Here is a 19,021-nt window from a genome sequence, read left to right on the forward strand (position 1 = left end):
AGGGACTAAGAGGAAGGATGCACTTACCACTCACTGTACAGGCTCCTGCTGGCCCACAGAGTGCCAAAAAGCAAAGAAAAGCAAGGGTTAATGGGGCAGCAGGTGTGCAATCCCACAGCCAGTGCCTCTGCCCTGCCAGTGAAGCTGTCAGGGTAGTGGGCAGCCCTGTCCTCCCAGAGCAGCCATCGGCACTGCTGGCTCCTGAGGAATTTACCTCCACAAGTTGGAGCTCTGGCACTTGCTGTGCCAGGCAAAGTGGTTCCTTCCTCACCAGCCACAGTGGGTCAGGGTTTGGGGAACAGGAACCCACAGACCAGGACATGCCACCTTCTCTGTACCTTGGTGGCTTCTATGCAGGTTTTAAGGGGGTCTACAGGTTTGCCAGCACCTGTGCCTTGGGGCAGGGGGCAATTTGAATCCAGAGGCTGGTCAACTATGCAGTGCCACCATCAGACCCTCTCCAGCCACCACCTGAACTGTCCAAACACTGCTGACAGAGGGGCAGGAATGTTGGAAACTGAACCCCTATCCCAGCCTGGTGGCTGCCACAGCCAGAGGTTCAAACCTGAGGCTATCCAGCAGGTCCAGAAGTAGTTTCTGCATCTTTTCATCCTTCTCATAGGTTTCCAGCAGTGAGATGGCCTCATCATGGTTCTGGCAATACACTCTGTAGACACTCTCCAGCTCTGCACGCTGTGTCAGGAACACTGGCCCTGCAGACAGCAGCAAAGCAGACTTCAGTGTCTCCTGGTCCCCAGCTGCCTCCAAAAACACTGGTATGCCTCATGGTGAGACATACAGTTCCGGTCCACACACACAGGTCAAGAAGACAGTGCTACTACAGCATGCAGGACCTCTCCTCATCACCCACCAGCACAGAGAGTTCAATCAATCCAGGTCTCCTGGGGGTGAGTAGTGGAGACATTGGTCACTGGAGCCACAGAGCAAAGGCACAGGCAACGCAAGGCCTGAATAGCACAAGCTGGCAGTGCTTTTGGGGCAAGGGGTCACGGAGGGCTACAGGCACTGATTCTCAGCATAGTGACCCCTGGGGCAACACAGATCTCCTTGGTTTCCCTGTTGGACTGACGAGTGGCAATAGGGACCAGCAGGGAGAAAGCCCAGTCCCAGCAATCCTCTCCCACCATTTAAACTGCTATGCCCTGCCACTAGCAACACCCATCCCAGCCATCCGAGAAAAGGTAACAGCAGAATTCATACCGATGGCATCTGAAGCCTCCAAGGTGGACAGCAGCTGCTTGGAGAAGTTAATTACCATGTGGATGTTTCCAAAAAGGCCCTCAAAGTCTATGTTCTGCATCTAGTGAATGGGAAAAGAGATGTCCTGGATGGGGAACATGTCCCAGTCAGACCCAACAGCCACCCTGTTGCCCTTCTGCAACCCATCAGTCCTCAGCTTCACAACAGGCACCTGGTGTGATCTCCTCTCATCAGAGTGACTCCTGTACACACTCCGTTATCCTCCAGTGCACTGAAACTCTCACTCCTTATGTGTCCTACCACAGTGTCCTCTTCTTTCCCAGCAATTCCATCCCTGCCTCTGCTCACCCATTTTTCTCTTCCTCCTCCCACTAAATCTGTCCCCATGCCAAGACCCCATATTTTCTTTCTCCTGTCATTGAATTTAACCTATAAACCAAATGAAGAGAAACTTTTTCTGCCCCAGGAAATCAGTATGTGATACTTCCTGCCAGGTCTCTTGCTCCTAGCAAGGATGAGAGTGCAGCAGGATCTCAAAGCAGATGGGCTATTGCAACAAGTGCAGGGAGCTGTGGGAACCACCGTCCTCCCCTCGGAATAGCTTGAATTTCCTCTGTGGGTTCCTGTGCCGCTTGGTCACCTCTGAGAACTAAATGGACTCAATATCCTTACCACAATCTACCAGTGCTGCACCACAGCTTCCCCTCCTTCTCCAGCTCCTACCTGTGCCTGTTGCAGGGGCACCATGATCCTCTCCACACACATCTCCAAGTCTCTGATATAGTCCCGCTCTGTCTGGAGCAGTTCCTCAATAACCTTGGCCCTCTTCTCCAGCATCCTTTGCTCTGCACTCTCAGTGGTGGCCAAGGATGGCTCCAGCGATGGTGTCTGGGAGGACAGGAGAGTCATTTCTGCAAAACAGATAAGCGAGATCAGCATGCTCCAGCAAGGATGCAAGGACAGGAGACAAATAGCTCCTGAACGGTGACACGTGTAACCTACGAGACCGAGAAACAGCACTACTGAGAGACCCAGACTGCCCAAGGGCCTTTCCAGAGGCACTATCCCCAGGGCTGCAGGGAGAGCCGGCTGCTCCCACAGCCCAGCCTCGCAGCCCCAGGAACGCTGCAGAGCCCCGGCACGGGCGCGCCGGGCAGCAAACCTGCTTCACAAGGTCTCCCTGATGCCAGTCGGCTCCTCTCCCAGCCCGCTCTCCGACTCCGCGGCTCCAGGAAGCAGACACGGAGGGAAGCCCCTCTGCCCCGCCGGGCAATGGCGGCCGGCCCCCGTCAGGCTGGGAACAGGGTCTCCATTCTGCAGCCCCGGGGCACTTCCATCTCAATGGCCGCGGAGGGCCCCGGGCACCGCACCGGTGCTGCCGCCGGCAAAGCCTGGAGCTGGATCCCGGCCAGCGGGGCTGGGCAGGGCCGCACGGCCCGCAGGGCCCGGGGCTGCTGGCTGCCCTCCTCGGCCCCGTCCAGCCCCCCGGCCGGCTCTCCGCCTGGTTTTCTGTCCCACCTGCGGCCCCGGGCCGGCCCAGCCCCCGCCCGCTTCCATTGAGACATTTTATCCCCCGCAGATTCCTGAGCCCCGCCGCTCTCTGCCCCACCTGCCTGCGATTAAAGCTGTGTCCTCTGACCGAAACCACCGCCGCCGTGCTCCTCCCCGGCCCGGGAGGGCCCCTCTCCGACCCCTCCCTGGTCACCTCTCTGAGGCCAGCAGCGCTCGGTCTCCCCCATTTCAGGGAGGCACGGAGCCCCTTGCAGCGTCCAGCCTGCCTCGGGTACCCCAGTTCATGCCAATGGCTGATTCCCCAAATGCGCCGTCTGCCGCGGAGCCCCAGCTGCCCTCTCTTAATGGGATTTTTTTTAGAGTTGCAGATATGCCCCAGCTCAGACATTTCTAGGAATGCTTTTGCAGGACAGGCATTTCCAGATCTCTACTTCCCTGACCTCTCCGGTGACAGCCTCAGGCAACGGGGGCTCAGCCCTGCTTAATCCCAGGGACACCCAGCAGGGCTTGGGATTTATCCTGGTACCACAGCACCTACTGTGCAGAGCCCCAAGAGACCCCCCATGCTCCCAGCCCCTTCTGCCCAGGTGCTGGGCAGGCTGCAGGCAGCCCCCAGCTGTGCCGTGAGGGGTGATGGCAGTACCCAGCACGACAGCATAAAACACAGGGTGGGAAAATTGCTGCCTCAGCCTAAGCATCCTGCACACTGCTCTCCCAGGCCGGGGTCTTCATCTGAAACAACCTGAGAAAGAAAAGACACCCAAGCTGAGATGAGCCACTGACTCAGTCCATGATTATTTGAAACCATGCCAGGCCTTTCAGTTCTTCCCATTGCAGAGCAGCAGCGGCAGAAACCAGAAGAATCAGCACCAAACAACATCTTACAGCTACCTGGGCTGAGGATGAACTACTGTGCCTCTCTGCAGAAAGAACAATTTCAAAATCATTCCCACTGCTAGCCTGGCAAATTGGAAACCCAGCTGAAACTCTCAGATGCCCTCGATGTGGGTGGGAAGATACCTGTCACTCTAAGCTGGCATCTCTGCTGCCCTGCCTTGAAATCTAGCCTGGGGAGAGGCAAAACAATGAGCTCCACCGAGGAGAATTCAGAGACACAACCAGAACTACATTTAGTAAGCAATCACTGGGAAGAGAAGGCCTCATTGATTCCTACTGGCAAGTATCCTTAAGACTAACCCCATCAGCATGTCTTGATTTTCCACCAGACCCTGATGATGAACTTTATCAACTCAAATACAGCAGGAATCCACAAGGAGAATCTGGGAGCAGATGCTGGGTTTAACTGGTTTTGCTCTTCGCAGTTCCACAGCATCTGCAAAATCTCAGCAGCAGACTGGGCCCTGCTGTGCAAGGTTCTCCACAATCACCCACAGGGATATCCCTAGACACAGCAGTTGGAGCCTGAACAGGCTATAAGCAGAAAAATGTACAGGAGGGACAACTAAACACCAAAAGAATCGAGTCAGCATCTTTGTGGCTCAGGGAGTTAATCAAGTAACAACAAATGAGTTATTTTAAAGAAGTCATGGCATTTGTTTTGCAGGAGAGCAAGCTCAAGTGGGAAGGCAACCTGTAAGAAGCAGGAAGGTGTTAATTTGCAACGCAAACAGGTGTGTGAAACCCAGAGGTGAGATGATACTGCTGCAGGGGGTGGGCTGGGAAGAATCTTGAAAATGAAGACGAGCCAAAATCACAGCCAGAAATGACCAGTGCAGCAGCCTTTAGGCAGACAAATGGAAAAGATCACACCTGCTTTTGCCAAAGAATAGGATTTTATATTTAGCCCCAGGCAAAATGCCACCACGTTACGTTTTGTACAGGACACCTCAGGAGTTTACTGCACCACCAAAGAACCCTGCTGTGCTGCCAGTCTTAGCTGTAGCAAAACTGCAGTCGCACCGTGTTTGGCTCCAGCTCACCAAAACAGAACTGGGGATGCCCAGCGCTGCTGGCAAAAGCAGCAGCTCCCCATGCTCCACCAAGCAAACCCCAGGCAAGTAAATCTAGGTCAGGCCCTTCAGAAAGTGCCCTGTGGTGAGGATTCAACCCATATTTGTGAGATTGCCAGCTCCATGACACCCCTCTTTGGCAAGTCTCAAGTCCCTGCCTATGAAAGGGAAATTAAAACCTTCCCTGCACAGATTTTAAGCCCACAGTAGCCATCAGCTTGGTTGTCCTGACACAATGCTGGGCACCAGTTCTATCCACTTACACTGTATCAGTGTTTGCATTATTTTGAAAACTCATACAAATTAATTCTCTCTGGCCTTCTTGCTCTTTTTGAAAATTTCAAGATCCCTTCAAAAACAAGGCTATGCTGCAGTCAAGTCTCTTAGGACTCTTATTGTTTATCACTAGTCCAGCATCTTCTTTCAGCAATGAACTCAAAAGTCGTCCCACTTCTTTCCAAACACTTGCAGCTCAAAATATTCAAATACAGAATTTATTTTAAATATTTGGCTCTTATTTCTGACCAATATGTATAATACTTAGTATTTGTGATGCATTTAAAAACTCTCACTTTTTGTATTTCGTAGTATCTCTGTTAATTGCCATCAGTTTATTGTTTCCTGTTTGTCACACATTCTTGTATGTCTAATAGCAGCTTTCCCTAAATGAGGCTTATTAAGCAGTTAACTAAACCCACCAATTCCCCAGCTGTGGGTTTTGGTCATCTAGTGAGTATTTTTTAAACAAATCTCCATTTTACTTCACAGATTTTCTATTTAAATGTGACCTTTTGATTTGATTCATCATGCCCATCAACTTTGAAGGCACTAAGACATACACCACAGCTAGAATGGGCTCTGTTGGCCTGCAGGAATACAACTGGTATTTCTAATGAAGCCACCAAATTCCAATCCAGTGACAAATTCGTGTTTACCCATGACACAGTTGCAAAACAGGCATTCAGAAATACATTTCCAAAAACAATGTTCTCAATCACAATTTTCGGAGACAGATTTTGTTCTTCTGTTTCTCCTCAGTTTGATGGTCTGAGTTTCCCAGGAGCACCTGCTTTAGAGCTTTGCTAGTACCCCTGCTGACTCATGAGAGATCCAACACCAGCTCTTAACCCAGCCCTGGCAATGAGGTGTGAAGATGGAGCACACTCCCACCTCTGCCCTTCCCAGAGAGGCTGTGATTTGCTACTGCAATCACACGGCTCATTCTGCTTGTCTGAGAAATGCCACTGTCATCAACTTTCTTCCAATTAACGAGAACTTTACGTGAATTGTTATTACCCAACCTCCTAGTGGGAGCACACATGCAATTAGAGGTTTTCCCTGCCCCACTCTGGGGGCAGAGTTGACCCACAAAGACCAGATCCAATGGGATGCACATCCACTCCTCTGCAGGGCTCACCCAAAGGTCTGCATGGCCCCCAGCTACTCCTCCTCAGGGCTCACCTGGCAGCATCCCGCTGGCTCAGCGCAGCCTGGCAGGCTCTAACACAACCTGGAGAGGGACGTGCCGCCCATCAGCGCCGAGGACAATCCCAGGAATCTCCGGTGGAGCTGCACCCAGCCGCAAGGCAAGCCCGGCCCCAGCCCCACGGCTCAGTACAGTCAAGCAGTGACTCAGGACAAAACAAACCAGCTGCAAATATTTGAAATATGTGGAGGCCAGGAGGGGAGGAGCCACTGCCGACAGTGAGAGGGGAGGCAATGAAACTAGGGCAGGGAATAATTAATCTGAGCAAAAGGCCAAACTTGCTGCCAGGAGCAGGATCTGGCTGGGGTGAAAACTCTTACTCCAGACACTGGCAATACACCAGTGGGCTGAACAGCAACGGAGTGGGAATGCTTCTCCAGGGCCACTGGAGTGGCTTGGTGTTTCAGACACATCTAATGCAGAGCCTGCTTGGTGGGGATGTCTCTATGCCAGATAAGAGCACAACCTTCACCTCAAACAGCCTGTGGTTGCCCAGACAGCCCCATGGCATTCAGTGTGAGCAGAGGATGATTCCAATCCTTGACACAGATAAAGAAAGTGAAGTAATATGATGGTGTAAAAGTGCTAAGGTTCTAAAGCTGAGGCAGGGTGTCAACAAAAGTACGAGCGAAAATACTGATAGAAGAAAGAATGAAGACTGAAAGTTCTTTAAAAGGATGTTTTAAATAGATAATTCAAAAAACATGAAGAGACTGGTATTAATGAAAAATCTGTCCTGCATATGTGCTTCAGTAAAGAGAGCAAATATAGCTGAACATAGAAAACCAGACAATAGATAATTGACACACCAGGAACTCTGAAGCAGAAAAGTGAGAAAGGAAAGACATCAAGAAAAATCTATGGATGGTAGACTTAAGAATTCAGTTTTCATCTTTTAAATGAGGAAATAAAATGCTACTTCATAATAGACCTTTATTTCCATCCAGGACAAAAGAAACCCTACAATGACACAATCCCACAAGTAGGCAGAGAGAGTATGATTTTTGGCAAACCTGACAAAAAGGTTAAATTATACAGTTAATTTTCTGCTTATTTCTTTCTAAAAAGCAAAAAGACCTTGCTAACTGGTACCTTGAAGACCTACTGCCACTGGACACTACCCAGAAAAGAGGGCATTTCTAAACAGATTCTCCAGTGACTGTATTATTTCCACATCATAAAGTAAATGGTGAATTACTGCTGTCATGTAGAGAACTGAAGATCAGTTCAACAGGATCACCAATAAAGATGAGGCATATGAGTCACTGAGTGAGCCAAGGTATCCTGAATAAGATGGAATTATTCAAACCAAGCAGGTTTAATGCAGACAAATGCATTACTGTGTTAATTGGAACAAGAAACACACAGGATTGTATTCTGGGGAGTAATTCTTTTGCTTGATCAGACAAAATTCCACAGGAGTTCTCTGAGTGTTGCAGAGGCTGATTGGGGTTTTGGACAAGGGCACAGGAGCACAGCAAGGTAAACTAGTGCTGACACCCACCCAGAATACCTCATACAGTGCTGAAGTCCACTGTTTTAAAAGAGTCTGAACTGAAACATGAGTGAGAATCAGAAAGAATAAACACTTAAAGGTCTTCCTGTGAGCCTTTGACATGGGTATTTTAAGACTCTATTCACTACAAAGAACTGAAGACAGAAAAATTACTTAATTACAGTACCTGCCTGAGAAGAATATCCATCAACTAAAAAGCTCTAATTTAGGAGAAAAAGGTTGGGGTTCAGAGCTGAAATGGAACACATTAGCATGCAAAACCTTTGAGAGTGATGGTGACTAAGCAGCAAAGCTATGACAGGTGGGTTCTCCTGTTGAGGTGTCAGACATCTGAGTCTCATCCCAGCAGAGGTGCAATAACCAAGTAGCTGTCACCTGGTTACACTGTAGAGAAATCTGAAAGTGTGATAACACTGCTTACAGAAAAGATCCCTGGAAGTGTTCAAGACCAGGCTGGATGCGGACTTGGGCAACCTGATCTAGTGTGTGGCATCCCTGCCCATGGTAGTGGCATTGCAACTAGATGATCTGAAAGGTCTCTTCCAACCCAAACCATTCTATGACTCTATGATCTCTACTGGGGCTTTCAAGTCCTAAATTCTGTTAGTCAGTGGACAGAGGAGGAACCTGTGAGAGAAGTAGACAGCATTAGAAAAAGTGCCTGGAGCACACACTGAGGGAGAGCCAGAGCTGACTTTTGCCTGCAAGCTGGGTAGGAGGATGTCTCCTGCCAAGCACAATGGGAGCTCATTTGGGGAGGTGCTGGTGGGATCTTACATTAAGAAAAATACAGCAGCAAAGCCTTACATGCTAAGGAGGGCTGCTGCTGGTCCAGCACTGTGCCCCAGCAGCACAGGAGGGGGAATGTAACAGACAATTGCAGCCAGCAACAGGCCAAGGATGTACAGCATTTGAAGTCCCTGGAGATTTCATCCCACCTGTCCTGCTGTGGGACACTGGTGCTGCTGCTGAGGGCATCTGCCCTGAGCCTCTCACAGCTACTCCCTTGTCCCTGAGCCTGCCACAGTGGGGAAAAATCCTATAACCCTGAAGAGCAGAGGCTTTCACTTGGTGTTGCAGTCTGTCCCTTCAACTCTTGCAAAAGCTGGACAAGCCAGCACTGCTCCAGCCTCCTAAGGCTTTGTGGACCATTTCTCATCCCACTCTGTTCCTGGCCTCCTCCTGGCTCCCCTTCTGCCCTTTGGACGTCTTGGCACTGCAAAGCCTCTCCCTTTCCTTGCCCTGGGGACACAGCTGAGCAAAGTCCCACCCTAAAAGGGCGGCCTGAGAGTGCAGAAGTGCAGCCATCAGAGCCTGCTTAATCAAGTATCTCCAGAAGACAGATTTCATGCTAAGGCAAAGGTAGTCACTGCCTCCAGCTTTGCCATCACTTTGGCTGTTGCACTGTTTTCCTCTGCGTTTCAATATCACTTCATGGAAAGTTCACACACACTGCTACATGAGACAAATGCTGGCAGAAGTGGCACAGAAACAAAAAGGCTTTCAGACACATGGAGACCTCTCCATCAAGAAGCGCTCCTTCTGTCCCTCTGCCCAGACCCCAGCACCTTGCTGCCACTTCCCCTCCCCACACTAATATTCTTGCAACAAGAAGCCAGGCTGCACAAATCTGTCTGCAGCTGACTCTGACACAGCCACAGCATCAATGGGATGATTTCACCCATGGCAAGACAACCTAAGCCTTCCACTTTGGCATCTCTTCAGCTTCAGGGTGCTATTTGATGGGATTGGAGGGCTGGGGATGGTTTGGGGACACAGGACACAGGATATGCAGCCGTTGTAGCAGAGTAAGGGAGCACTGCAGTACTGAGGGGCTGGTGATGCAAGAGATTCCCATCTACAACAGGCCCTCAACATGCAGGTGTCTCACTGTCCTGCCCAGGTGAATTATACAACTCTGAGTACTAGCTCTCTGCATATGTCTGAGTGCTTCCTCTATTTCCTGCTTTGTGCTGCCAGTGAACAGCTGCCATACTCCTGCTCGGGGTCAGGAATTCATTCCTACACATAGAATCTATTCATGATGGGTTATACAAGTAAAATAGGCAGTGGGAATAACCCCAGCATCTCACCCTTTCCCTCATGAGGAACCTCCTCAGGGCCCTTAGAGAGCAGACAAACCAGGACCACAAGTTTTAGGGTGTACCTAAAACACTCAGGAGCAACAGAAAGGACAGCATTGAGTCTGTGCCACCTGTGCTTCCCTCCCACCTGGGCCTCAGCAAAATGATGCTCATTTCTGCAAGTCCCTGGGAGGAGCCTTCCTGTGAGAGCCCGTCTGTGCTGGCCACCCACGTGTGCCAGAGTCCCCGTGCTGCCCTGCTGCCAGGGCCAGGTGAAGGCACACCCAAGGGAATTGCCCACCATTTCCCTGCGTACCTTGCTTTTTCTTCCTGGTCTGCACAAACTCTGAGTGCCTCAGGACACTGGGAGCCGTCCGTCTGTAGAAGCTGTTTCGCTGCAGCACAGAGCCCACCCTGCCTGCTTCCTCGGCCTCCTGCTCCCAGACCTGGCTCCAGTCTGGCCGGCCTGTGCGTACCCTCGCACGCTCTGCTCCACGGCTGCTCTTGGCTGGCATCCCAGGCCCTGGGGCTTCTCCTTCCAGCTCCCCACAGTCATTGTAATCAACAACGCTTGTCTTGGACTGTGTGTAGCAGGTAGCTGACCCCAGGTTCAAGCCACTATCTCCTGAGCACCTGATTGCAAATGCAGGAACTTCACCACCTCTGTCTGGACTGCTGTGGTCCATGACATGGCCTTTGGGCTGCCTGTGCCATTCAGTGTCTTCTTGGTGTTCTTGGTCCCTGATACCTACACACAGCCTTTCCTGCTCTCTATATGCCCTAGGGCCTCCATCATCTCTATACCGCTTTTCCCCTTCCCTATATACTTGATTGCCTCCACCCTCTCTATACTGCCTTCTCCTCTCCCTGTACCCCCCAGAGTCCCTGTCTTGCCTACGCCACATTTCCTTTTTCCTATAATGTCTTTCATCCTCGCTGTAGTCCCTAGGATCTTTGTAGTCCTGATACCACCTTCCCCCCTCCCTACGGTCTCCACGGCCTCTGTCCTCTCCATACTGCCTTCCCCTCTCCCTGTACTGCCCAGGTACTCTGTCCTCTCTGTTCCGCCCTTCTCTTATCTCAGAACTGCAGTTTCTGTACTGAACTCCCTCCCTCTCATACACCCTGTAGTTTCTGCCCTCTATATCCTGTCTTTTGCCTTCCCAAGCACCGTCTGCTCTCCTGCAGTCCATGTACTGCATCTCTCCCTTCCAAAAACCTCCACAGCCTCCATTTCTGCTCTGTTGGTCCACGGAGATGCCCTCCTGTCTCCTGGAACTGTCCCAGCCGCTGTCTGCTCCTTGGCTGCCCGGGTACTGCCTCCTTGTCGCCCTGGGTCTGTCATTGTAGCCAGCCACGTCCTCTCTCCGTACGGCACAACAGTCCTCATATTCCCAGCTGAGGAGCCGTGGTTCCTGTCTCGGATCCTCCATGCGGTGTTTTGTCTACGGACAGGTGCACATAGTCCTGTGGGGCGTGGCACAGGGGCCAACTCCCCTCACTCTCTGCTCCCTGAGCCCAACCCCGGGCTGACGCCACTTCTCCACTCTGCTCCAGCACTCCTGTCCCAAGTGAAACACAGGTGCTGCTTCCTGAAACCAGTCAGCAAAGGCACGGGCCCAATCGCTGCCAGCCCTGGCCTCCTCCACCTGCTGCCCAAAGTAATCAGTAACCAGCCCCGAGCGAGGAGGGGAGCCAGGCTGGGCAGGCTCTCACTGCCCAAACCGGCTCCACGGCTTTGCCAAAGCCTCTCCGCAGGCAGCTCTGAGGCAGGGAAGAGGAGGGCACTGGAGCATGCAGAGGCCCTGCCCCAGACCAATGTCCTCAGGGAAGGGAAACAGACTGTGTGTGAGACCGCAGGAAGCCACAAACCAGAGGTGGGACACCAGATCTGCTGCCTTCTCACCCCTGATGGCATGGAGGCAACAGTGTGATCTAGAGGAGGCTGGGCTCTGCTCTTCACCTCGCTGGGGCAAACTGAGGCCTTCAGGCTGTCTCTGGCTCAACCCTGATGCTGAGCCCCTCCTGTTCCCAGCCCTCACCCACTGTCATGGGAATATCAGGAGAGGAGCTGCTCCCTGCAAGAGCAGTGCCTACACAGTGCCATGCAGCCACAGCTCCAGGGGGAACAGCTGTTCCATGTGCTGACAGGAACAGGCTTGAAGGGATTACCTGGGTTAGGGAGTCTGGTGCCAACACACAAAATACATTTCCAGGAGGCTACAGAAACACTACAGGAGCACTTCAGTAATGCCTCTCACTGCAGGGCACAAAATATTCCCAATTTTCCATGCCAAACACAGAGCTGCTGTAAGAAACCACAACGCGTCCTTGACAGAGAGAGCGTGAGAGTCTATGGATGTCATCCATGTCTCAGGTTCTTGCAACACTTCTTAGGAATGCACAGCCTATGCTCTCAGCTGGTAGAAGACAAAAATAAAACCAATGGGCTCTCCAACTGCAGGAGGGCAGGCACTAATCTTGCCCAAGTCTGATGATCAGTGAAACCCCAGTGTGCTCACAAGACCCAACAGAAAAGCACCCTGACGATTTTAAACATTTACTGTAGAAAACTGCATATTTTCTACTATTCCTTTCACTCCCCAAAAGATAGACTGAGGGGCTGGATTACCCCAAGACTATGCCAGCCCTGCTTTGGTTGCTGGTCAAAGCTTAGTGAAAGCTTTTCTGCCTCCAGTGTGCCTCCATGTTTCCCCCTAACAGTGGCAAGGCAGAGGTCACGCCTCAGACATGGCATAAACACATTTTGCTGAGCTGATGCAACACCATGTTACTGTTCTGGCCTGCTGCACCAGAGCTGGGCTAGCAAAACATGCTCTCTGGCCACACTCAAGGTGTGTCAGGAGGGACATGATAGAGCTTGGGTAGGACACATCTTTATCATAGACTAGAGAGGTCTCTTCAATTGGAGAAAAATCCCCTAGGACTACTGAAGGGTTACTAACTTGATGGTTCCAGGAACCAACAGGCCACAGGTTCCACAGGATCAGTCCTCTGCCAGGAAGCACTGAGACAGTAGGAGACATTTCCCAGCAAGACAATTTCCCTTGAGATTCAGCCTAGATTTTCCTCTTCCTACCTTCAAGTTACTTCATCTAGCTTCAAATCCTCTAGGCATCCTTCCAAGCATCCTTCTCACATACCATTGACGTGGAGGCTGCTTGTCACCCTGTTTTCCTGGTGCACCCATATCAGCCTTCATTCCCATGTGCTCTGCATCAGACATGATCATGCAGCAAAGTGCCTGGGCTCCCCAGCGCTGATTAAGCAGTGGGAGGATGGAGGCAATGAAGTCAGAGTGAGTAATTCCCAGGCAGGAGTTGGCATTTCACTCCACCTCTCGCATGCAGTGCCCACATTTCCTGCACATCGTGGGTTTCAGTAAGAGAACTGCAGTGTCAGAGCTCCTGGGAGAAGCCTGGGAAGGGTCTGTGGGAGAAGATGTATGTGGTCCCATCCTTCCATTTGTCTACTAATTTGTAATATCCAGTGTGATATCCATTTGTAAGATCAAGTGTAATGTAATTAACAGCACTGATCTTTACATGGCATCTTCAGGTTTCAGAGACCAAATGTGCTGATATAATCCTGAGAAATTCCTCTTTCCTGAGTAATTTTTTTCTGGGGTGCAAGAACAAAAGTTGCATTTTCAGTTACATATATGCGACAATTGAAAGCCCTTTGTTGCTGTTACCAACAGCACAGTGCTGTTTTCTTGTCCTGGACTCCACAGATGGCAGGAGCACAAGGGCAGGCTTTACTTTTTCCCCACTAATCCATCCCACTCCCAGGCCAGGTTCAGTCCCCTTCTGTGCACCCCTTCTCATCTGAGTGACAAACCCTCACAGGTCTGTATCACCACCAGAGCAGAAACCACAGGAAACCCAGTGCCCTGGCAGGTTGAGGGCAGTCACACCATAGATGTCAACTCAAATCTCAACTGCAGGACCACAAGCAAAGCCACTCCAAAGCTGCTGCTCACTCCCCTACAGATAAGAGGGAACGAGGCAGGCAGACTGGAACTGCAGCAGCTGTGATTTTGCCTTCCATCATGGGCATACTGGGAGTGGATGAGATGAAGGCTTTGGATGTATTGTGGGGCTGGAAGAGGAGATGGGAGAGTTGGAAGGAAAAGGGGGTGGGGAAGACCAGGGCAAAGGGATATCCAGAGAAAGACACTCTGATTCTCCAAGGCAAAATCGTGATGATTTGTCCTGCAACAGTGCTTACAAAATGACCAAAATCAGGAATTAAAGAAGGGTGTAAAAGACTGCCTTCAACAGTGTCTGTAAAACAGCAGAGGCACCTGTGCTCCTGAAGCATCCCCCATCCCATGCTGCTGTAGACTCACCTCTCAACTCCTGCAGCTCCACGCTGAGGCTCTCAATGTTGGAGTCACAGAAATCAAGGTTTTCCATGGTCTCTGCTCTCACCAGCTCATCCTGCTGCTCCTCCAGCATCAGGCTTAGCTCGGCACGGGTCTTGCTGTACGCCTCCAGATCTCGCTCCACCTCTCCAATTCTAGTCAGCAGGATGGAGCTGGGGGAGGCTGATCCTGCCTGTGTCAAGTCCTCACGTCCTTCCTCCACCCGCTGCTCTGGGGTGCTGGGCTGAAGCTGTGCAAGGGCCACATTTTTCCGCTGGTTGCTGGATGGAGGCCGGGGAGCAGGCCGGGAGGGTTTGACGGAGAAGGACAGAGACCTGCCTTTGGGCACTTGGCCACCCTGCATGTGCACAGGGGTTGTTGCGAGGCTGCTGGGCCGAGGAGGGGGTGGCCTCAGGGCTCTCCTCCTCTCTGTCTGCCTGGAGTGGGACACAGACTCAGGAGACCCACGGACAATGTCCTTCTCAGAGCTGTAGTCCAAGATAGAGAAGTGACGGGAGACCTTGTCCTGCTCTGCAGCAGTACTTGACAGACTCTTCTCAAACTGGGCCAGCTGCTCTGTAAGTTTGGAGTCGAGGTCCGTGCAGCTGTCCCCTGGCACTGCAAGTGGGCAGCGCTCACCCCAGCTCCCAGACCGTCTGTCCAGGCCCACCTGGGCAGCTCCTAAGCTGGAAGAACAGGACTTTGACTTCTCCAGTTTACTGTCCAGCCAATTGTCTAGGTCCTGGGTGCTGCTCTGGCTCTCCTGGGGCTGGGATGCTGCCCAGCTGTTAGGAGGTGAAATTGCCTGGCTCCTGCAAGGATCTTGGGGGAAGTTGGGAGCCTGCAAGGGCACAGTGTGGCTGTCTCTATCATGCTTAGGGAAGGGGTGAGTTTCTGAGTTTCCTGACGAGGCTGAAATGGTCCCCCCAGGCTCCAGCTCACCTGTTTGGCCAGACCTGTTGCCCTGTGGGGGAGGCAGCTGAGGAGAGGAGAGAACACCATTGACTGTCTTCATGTGGTTAGAGGGGACCGAGCCCACTGTGCCTTTGGGATGTGGCTCTTGGTATCCTGTGCTGGGAACAGCCTGCTGCTGTCTCAAGTCAGTGCCAAGAAAACCCTCTGACCTCCCTGCCTTGTGAGACAAAGGGGTGCCAGGCTCAGGGTATGCAGCCAAGCCATTCTCCTTTTCTCTGCTATCTTTCCCTGGCAAAGGAGGAGCTTCAGAGCAAGTGCTTTCTGGATCTTGATGGATGGTCAATCCACAACTGCCTCCACCTTGCAGATCCCCAGTACCCACCTTTTCCCTGCAAGCCTCAGAGGCTTCCAGTCTCACAAATCTGTGTGGAAAGATGCCACGTTTTCCTCTCAGCTCCCCCTCCAGCCAGCCATCCTCCAGAATGCCTACAATCCGAATCCTGTCGCCCACATCAAAATCCAGTTCCTTGGGCTCTAGGGCTTGGAACTCATAGAGGGCAACACCATAAGTACTGCCTGGCTCCTTGTCATCTTTGGGGGGCATCTCTACTGTCCCATTGCTGTCACAAGTCCCTGTGGGCTCCGGATCCATTGAGGTTCCTGGTGCTCGCAGAGGAGTAAGCAGTTCCACAAAACCCTCTGGGAAGATGCCCCTGCAGCCTCTGAGTTCACCCTCAAACCAGCCAGGCTCTGGGACACCAACAATGTTGATCACATCCCCTTCCCTGAAGTCCAGTTCCTCCTCCAGCTGAGCAGACAGGTCCATCAGGGCCCGGGCTTGGCCCAGTGAGTAGGCAGGCATCTCCAGGAGAGTGCTCTGGGATAGCTGTCGTCTCCGAACTGAAAGGCACAGTTCCCTCACACATGATGAGGGGAAAAAGCCCTTGGAACCCCAGCTGCTTCGGCCCTGGAGCCAGCTGGAGGCCAGGGACCCCCCCAGGATCACCAAGTCTCCTGCAGAGAATGAGACATAACAGTTCAAAACTGCTCTCATTATTGCTTCCCACCTCTTATTCCTGCCTCCCCATGTTCCCTCCTGGCTGTGGGCAAGGTCTGGCACTCTGTCAGAGCACACTGCATGCTGGGGATGCACATAAGCTAAGGATGGGGGTAAGGCATGAAGTATCAGCAGGTTCTTGTATATCTAAAATACACAGTTTGGCTGCAAAGCTGTGAAGGTGCATCAAAGCTTTCATTTCCCTCCAAATGCAAGTCTAAGATTTGGGGATTGAGGGTCAGTTAAAAGGCAGTTGTAAATTTACTATGATCAGATGACGCCGATTTTTGGAGTTTCACGAGTAATGATAGATCATGAGAAACTGGTATCAAAGTGGCAGAAGCCCAGAGGACCATGGTGGATGTGACATGACCCATGTCATGAGCTATTAGGAAATTCATGTCTTTCTTCTGTCACTCTAGGCAGGATGCTGTCACTAGGTTCATCCATCTGGAAGAACAGGTGAGGCTTTTAAGGTGCAAAGCAAAGGAAGGGAATGGAGATTACCTCTCTGCAATGACAAGCTCCCTGGCTCTTGAGATGTGAAGTCACTGGTACAAACAAGCAGTTTTTCTCCCTGCTTCAAAGCGGGAATATCCACAGGTTCAACAAAGCTGCTTGGAAACTGCCCTAAAAGGAGAATGAGTCATCAGCAGTGAGCCTTTCCTGTGACCCACCACCATGTCCACCCTCCTTCCAGATTTTGGAATCTATTAATCTCTTGCTAAAGGAAAATACCCAGTTATCCTGGGCACCTCAATAGCCTGGTGGAAGAAGAATGAGTTTGGGAGTCAGGAATTCCTGGGGTTTTAAGTGCTTAAGAGCTAACAGGGAACAAAAAGCTTTGAGCCTTCGGCTTACTCCAGGCAGCCACAGGCTGTGTGCATTACTGGGATTGTGCCATCAGCATGGAGCTTCCAGGAACAGACATACTAGGTTTTCGCTGTCTTTATCTCTTCCCTCCCAACCCAGATCCATGGTGAGGACTAAGAGATCCAACAGTGCTGGATCATGAGACTAACGTCTTCTGACTGAGCATATCCACCTGGTGCATCTGTTTCACCATGGCACACTTGTTGGCCACCACATGATACCACACATGATAATTTCAGTCCTGGGAGCATAGGACTTGGCAGAGCCTACTGCAAAGGCCACTAGAAATGTCTTTCCCATAAAATTTCAGGCAAGGGGATATGATGAAGCATGGGCTACTACCACATCCAGCATTGCCTCTGGATGACCCAACATTTTCTCATAAAACCTGGAAACCCCATATTCTAGACATCCAGAGCTTTGCACTGTGTTTAGGCATTTTGGCATTTGCTATACTCTGTTGCTTCCTCAGTTTTAATCAGCTCTCTTTTTCCTTGTCTTAGTTTCCTGCTCTGTACATGGAAACAACATAATGCTTTAAGAAAGGAATTACTGTACATGGAGTTACAGTAATTATTCCACAGAGTAATGAGTACTAAGCTGCAACACTTCCACAGCTTCTATTCCAAAGTGCTTTTTCAATCCCTACAACTTTAACTTAGAAAGCTGGGCAGAAGACTACAACAGCTGTTCCAAGGGAAAGAAGAATGCAATTGGGTTTTGAGTTAAAGGTCATTAAAAAACATTTCATTTCACTTCAGCATGTTTATCTTTGAGCCACAACATACATCTGTTTGTTATTCCTTAATAGCTTTGTCTTCTTTAGAACAACCTCACCGGTTATGCTGGAAGACAAAACTCTTTTGAAAACTGCACACGTAATTTTTGCCCAGTGACTATGGCAGCAGCAACAGGATCAGGCATATGCTCATTCAATGACACTCATCAGCTACATGGAGCACAGGAGGGAAGTGCTCCTGTCCATCTTTGTTTTAGACAGTAGACAGCTTGTGGCTGTTAGGAGAGACCAGACTGCTGCTACAATAGCAGCCCCATCACTACAGCCAGGGATCAAACCAGTCCCACCCTCATGCTGAAGACAGAGGCAGGCTTATGCTTTGAAGTGGCCTGGTTTTCATCTCCCCAAGAGCTCACACATCTTCTTAACACCAGGATTAAGATGAGAAAGAGCTGCCTAAACAGAGACGATGAGACTCTTAGTGTTTCACTAAAAGCATTCTGCTGCTTCAGAAGTTTCTCACACTCCCTTAAGAGACTTGCACATCCCTTCAGGCACTTAGATATTGATAGCAGTTTGTGCAGGAAAATGCTTTGAAGCAGAAAGGAAGAAGTGGGGCTTAGTCAGAGGGTTTGGGGGGACACATGGTCACTGCTGCGCTACCTCCCACTGACAAGGTCACTTGGACTGGTTTCCAGAGTGGATGCATTTCCACTCTCAGTGCATCTGTTTCCTCTCTCCCCTTCCACCGCCACAGCAGGTCAGCACATAAACTAGCAAGGAAATGGGCAGTCTCTCCACAGAGAATGGAACAACCAGTGCTGTGAAGCTCTCATCTCCTTGAGAACTGACCCTCCACTAATCTCTCTCACAAAACAACACACAAGCTGTCTGAATAGTTGACACAAAGCTGGCAGGAGACCAGTAGCAATCTGCACTCTCAGTTCCAATCAAAGTCCCAGGAAAGATTTAGTAAATCAAATCAGGTCTTTCCCCACCAAGGGAAGGTGTGAACATTTAGCTGGCACTTCTATGGACCCAGGTGGAGGCATTTCCAGCTCTTACCTGTGACACCTTCCTTCTTGCCGAGGAGCCAGAACTCGTCCACCACGGCCAACACCTCGATGACATCTCCCACAAAGAGGGGCAGCTCTTCAGAGACGCTGGGACAGAAATCAAAGACTGCCCGTACCACGGAGCCAGCCTCCATTGTGCAGGGTCTGAAGGAGGGTCAGTGCCTAAGGCTGAGACAGTGAGAAGT

The 19,021-nt window shown here is 51.0% G+C and overlaps 1 protein-coding gene across 5 annotated transcripts in view; it reads right to left on the minus strand.

Moving 5' to 3' along the window:
- The window catches only part of DNMBP (dynamin binding protein), a 34,083-nt gene that overhangs the window by 6,500 nt on the left and 8,562 nt on the right, over positions 1 to 19,021 (minus strand). For 4 of the 5 annotated variants that reach the window (XM_085065111.1, XM_085065116.1, XM_085065112.1 and 1 more), the window contains exons 2-8: positions 18,826 to 19,004; positions 16,656 to 16,778; positions 14,162 to 16,105; positions 1,945 to 2,132; positions 1,222 to 1,321; positions 566 to 713; positions 28 to 45 (exon numbers count right to left, since the gene is read on the minus strand). In XM_085065111.1, coding sequence (XP_084921237.1) covers positions 28 to 45; positions 566 to 713; positions 1,222 to 1,321; positions 1,945 to 2,132; positions 14,162 to 16,105; positions 16,656 to 16,778; positions 18,826 to 18,970 — 2,666 coding nt within the window. In that variant the 5' untranslated portion in view covers positions 18,971 to 19,004. The remainder of the gene's footprint in view (positions 1 to 27; positions 46 to 565; positions 714 to 1,221; positions 1,322 to 1,944; positions 2,133 to 14,161; positions 16,106 to 16,655; positions 16,779 to 18,825; positions 19,005 to 19,021) is intronic. The other variant, XM_085065117.1, reaches the window with a different exon arrangement.

The sequence above is a fragment of the Lichenostomus cassidix genome, chromosome 6, assembly GCF_008360975.1.
Source record: "Lichenostomus cassidix isolate B80296 chromosome 6, HeHo_3.0, whole genome shotgun sequence".
Classification (NCBI taxonomy): Eukaryota; Metazoa; Chordata; class Aves; order Passeriformes; family Meliphagidae; genus Lichenostomus; species Lichenostomus cassidix.